The sequence below is a fragment of the Bison bison genome, unplaced genomic scaffold (assembly GCF_000754665.1).
Source record: "Bison bison bison isolate TAMUID 2011002044 unplaced genomic scaffold, Bison_UMD1.0 scf7180017864043, whole genome shotgun sequence".
Classification (NCBI taxonomy): Eukaryota; Metazoa; Chordata; class Mammalia; order Artiodactyla; family Bovidae; genus Bison; species Bison bison.
The window spans coordinates 4,703,267-4,706,919 of record NW_011494615.1 but is presented as its reverse complement, the minus strand read 5'-3'; the positions used below and the strand labels follow the sequence as shown (position 1 = coordinate 4,706,919).

Sequence of the window (3,653 nt, the reverse complement as noted above, 5' to 3'; positions counted from 1 at the left end):
CAGTTTTGTGGTTTTTTTTTTTTTTTTTGCATAGTCACAGAGTTGCACAGACATCACCAGTTTTACAGTATTTTCATTACCCAGAGAGAAACCCCATACTAATCAGCAGTTGTTCTCCATTCCTTCACTCCCAGACCACTAGTCAGTGTTGTCTTTTGTGATTGACTTTTTACTTAATGTTTTCATCCATGTCATAAGATTCATCCATGCCATAATATGCATCTGTGTGTGTGTGTATGTATGTGTGTATATATGTAAAAATTGCTGGGTAACATTCCAGTGTATAGATTTACTACATTTTGTTTATCCATTTATTAGTTGATAGGCATCTGAATTGTTTATAGTTTGGATCTATTATGAATAATGCTGCTGCAAACATTTGTGTCCAGTTTTTTGTATAGATATATCTTTTCATTTCTCTTGGGCAGATTCCCTAGAAATAGAAGTGTTGGGTCATATGGCAGCTCTATGTTTAACATTTTGACTTGCTGCCAGACTGTTGGCCCAAAGCAGCTGCACTCTTTTACATTCTCACGAGCAGTGTATGAGGATTCTGGCTTTTCCATTTCCTCACCAACACTTGTTATCTGTTTTTTTGATTATGTTTACTAGCCATCCTATTAAGTCTGGAGTAGTATTTCATTATGGTTTTGGTCTTATTTCTTTAATTAATGATATTAAGAATATTTTTATATTCTTACCATTTTATACCCTCTTTGGAGGAATATCTGTTCACATCCTTTCCCATTTTAAAATTGAATTGTCTGTCTTTTAATTCTTGATTTCTAAGTGTTCTTTATATATTCTAGATACAGGTACCTTATCAGACATAAGATTTACAAATGTTTTCTCCCATTTTTTGCATGGTCTTTTTTATTTTCTGGATGATATAGTTTGTAGCATAAAAGTTTTTAATTTTTATAAAGTCTGTTTTTTTCTTTTGGTTTCATGTCTGAGAAACCACTGCCTACTCCAGAGTCATAAAGATTTACTTCTGTGTTTTGGGGAAAGAGTTTTATAATTTTGGCTTTTAATTTAGGACTGTGATCCATTTTGAGTTAATTTTGGGGTATGGTGTGAAGTAGGAGTCCACCTTTATTTGCTTGCATGTGGATCTCAGTTGCCCCAACATTATTTATGAAAAAAACTATTTTTCCCACTGAGTTGTCTGGGCACCCTTGTCAAATATCAGTTGATCATAGACGTGTAAAGGATTCTGGACTCTCAGAACCCTCAGTTCAAATATCATTGCTCTTTTATTTGTTAACATTTGCATCAGCATTTTAAAAATACAGAAGTGATGATCTTTTTCTATGTGAAATGTTTTTCTTTTTAGCTTTAAAAAGTTGCTAGGTAATAGTAATCTACCAAAATAGAAGCAGCTATTCAAAAATAGACTGTAAGCTATTTTAGGCAGGAAACTTTGAAGTATATAAAAATTTAGGCATTTAGTGGTAGCACTTTTTTGGGGGCGGGGAGGGGGGCTCACAGCCGAGATTATGTTATCTGAATTCCCCAGCCAGGGATTGAACCCAGGCCCTGCAGCGAAAGCATGGAGTCCTAACCACTGGACCACCAGGGAATTCCCCTGGTAGCTCTTTTTAAAAAAAATAATTGTTTTTGTGTCGCTTATTTTAAATGGCTAATATTTGAATAATTTCCAGAGAAAATGTGGATACATTTATTAATATCATGGAGAACAGGAAAGTACTGAAAACACAGATCCAAGAAATGGTGAAATTCAAAGGAGTATGAAATTTGCTTGTATAAAAAGAGGCTATATTCCCTGTCATTGCATTCAGAGTACCAGATAGCTTGTTGTTGAAACTGCAGGAGTACCATTTCTGAAAACATGAAGGAGCCTTCATTTTGTGACTGTTCCCGTGACTCCTCCGTGTTGTCTGCATGTCTTCGTCTTTCAGAGGCTGCACCGCCGCTTGTTTTCTTGGGTAGCAGAGAGCCCAGGGAGTGCTTGCAGTGGTACTCTTGGCTTACTGTCGTCCTCCTGCTTCATGTGCTTGTTACTAAACAGCGTTTCCAGAGCTGCTTGTATTTTGCAAAAATGCATCTTCATGTGTCTGTGCCAGGGCTATAGGTGATGGGTGTATTTGAGATATTAGACTGATGACTCTGACTTTCATTTAGGAGTCTTTATCTGAAGTGGAAGAAAAATACAAGAAAGCCATGGTTTCCAATGCACAGTTAGACAATGAGAAGAACAATTTGATATACCAAGTAGATACCCTAAAGGATGTTATTGAAGAGCAGGAGGAACAGATGGCGGAATTTTATAGAGAAAATGAAGAAAAATCAAAGGTAATTTGCTCATTTTACATCATGCCTTTCTCTGGGGTCAGAAAATTAAACCCTGCTATTTAAAAAGTACTGTTTTCTTCTGTAAAATGGGGCCAGTAATACCTACATCATAGTTCTGTGGTGAGGGGTTAATGATTATTACTGCCTATAAAGTGTTTACTTGGCACATAGTATGTGTTCAGTGAATGGTTGTTAGTATTATCGATGAAGAATAAAGGAGAATTAACATTTTTTCTTAAGTTCTGGGTTTGATGGAAGAGGCCAGGGTCCCGGGGAATGGTATTTCCCTAAAAACGGATTGGTGCAAGGAGATCGACAGAACACGAGACTGCCATTCCTGGAATATTCTTTTTTAATTTTTATAAGATTTAGTTTATTTTCATAAGGGGGAACTTATCACATCCTTTAGTTTCTGAAAATAGAATGCAGTTCAAATTTTATCTTTATTTTCTGTCTCTTAATTTGACAATTACAGTGAATTACTTCTTCCTGTTATAACTGGAACTCCACAAAGCTCCAAAGGCTTTCAGTGAGATGGCTCGTTTTTTTCTCTTTTCTTTTTTTCTTCTCTTCTCTCTTTTCTTCTCTCATTTTTCAAGAGAACCTGTTTTCTAAATGATTGGGGAGAAGTCTTTAACCAGTTATTTGGAAACAACAGTGTGGAGATGTGGATCAGAAATCAGCAGATGTTTTCTTTAGCGATTTGTAAGCTATATTGTTAAAATGTGCAGATGGAAAATAAAAGCCACTGCCCAAGGCCTGGTTTTGCCTTTTGACAGCCGCAGGAAACAAGTTGCATTCCCTTAAAAGTTTATTGGATTTTTTAAAAAGTGCTGAAATCAGCCCAAGCAGAGGACAGATGGATATTACTATGAAGAAATGAGTTGGAGTACATTGTATTAAAAAAAAAAAAGAAAAGAATTTAGGAAATGTGCTTTGGTGAATTGTTAGAAGCAATAACAATCTGTATTTGTACGTAATAAAGGGAGAAAAGGTGTTAATATAACCTCTAAGGGACCCACATTATTACTGTAGACTCTCTAGGGATTTCTTGAGGACTGAAAATGCTCATTCCAGTCTGTTTTTGTCACTTCTACAAAGTGTCACGATGTATTTGCAGCAGGGTTAGGGGAAGGTGACTGCAGCCATGAAATTAAAAGACACTTACTCCTTGGAAGGAAAGTTACGACCAACCTAGATAGCATATTCAAAAGCAGAGACGTTATTTTGCCAACAAAGGTCCGTCTAGTCAAGGCTATGGTTTTTCCTGTGGTCATGTATGGATGTGAGAGTTGGACTGTGAAGAAAGCTGAAGAATTGATGCTTTTGGACCTGTG

At 36.3% G+C, this 3,653-nt stretch overlaps 1 protein-coding gene across 4 annotated transcripts in view; it reads left to right on the top strand.

The window, feature by feature from the left end:
• LRRFIP2 (leucine rich repeat (in FLII) interacting protein 2) overlaps positions 1-3,653 on the top strand; it is a 110,118-nt gene that overhangs the window by 82,391 nt on the left and 24,074 nt on the right. For all 4 annotated transcript variants that reach the window (XM_010835533.1, XM_010835531.1, XM_010835530.1 and 1 more), the window contains one exon: positions 2,146-2,316. In XM_010835533.1, the coding sequence (XP_010833835.1) occupies positions 2,146-2,316 (171 nt within the window). The remainder of the gene's footprint in view (positions 1-2,145; positions 2,317-3,653) is intronic.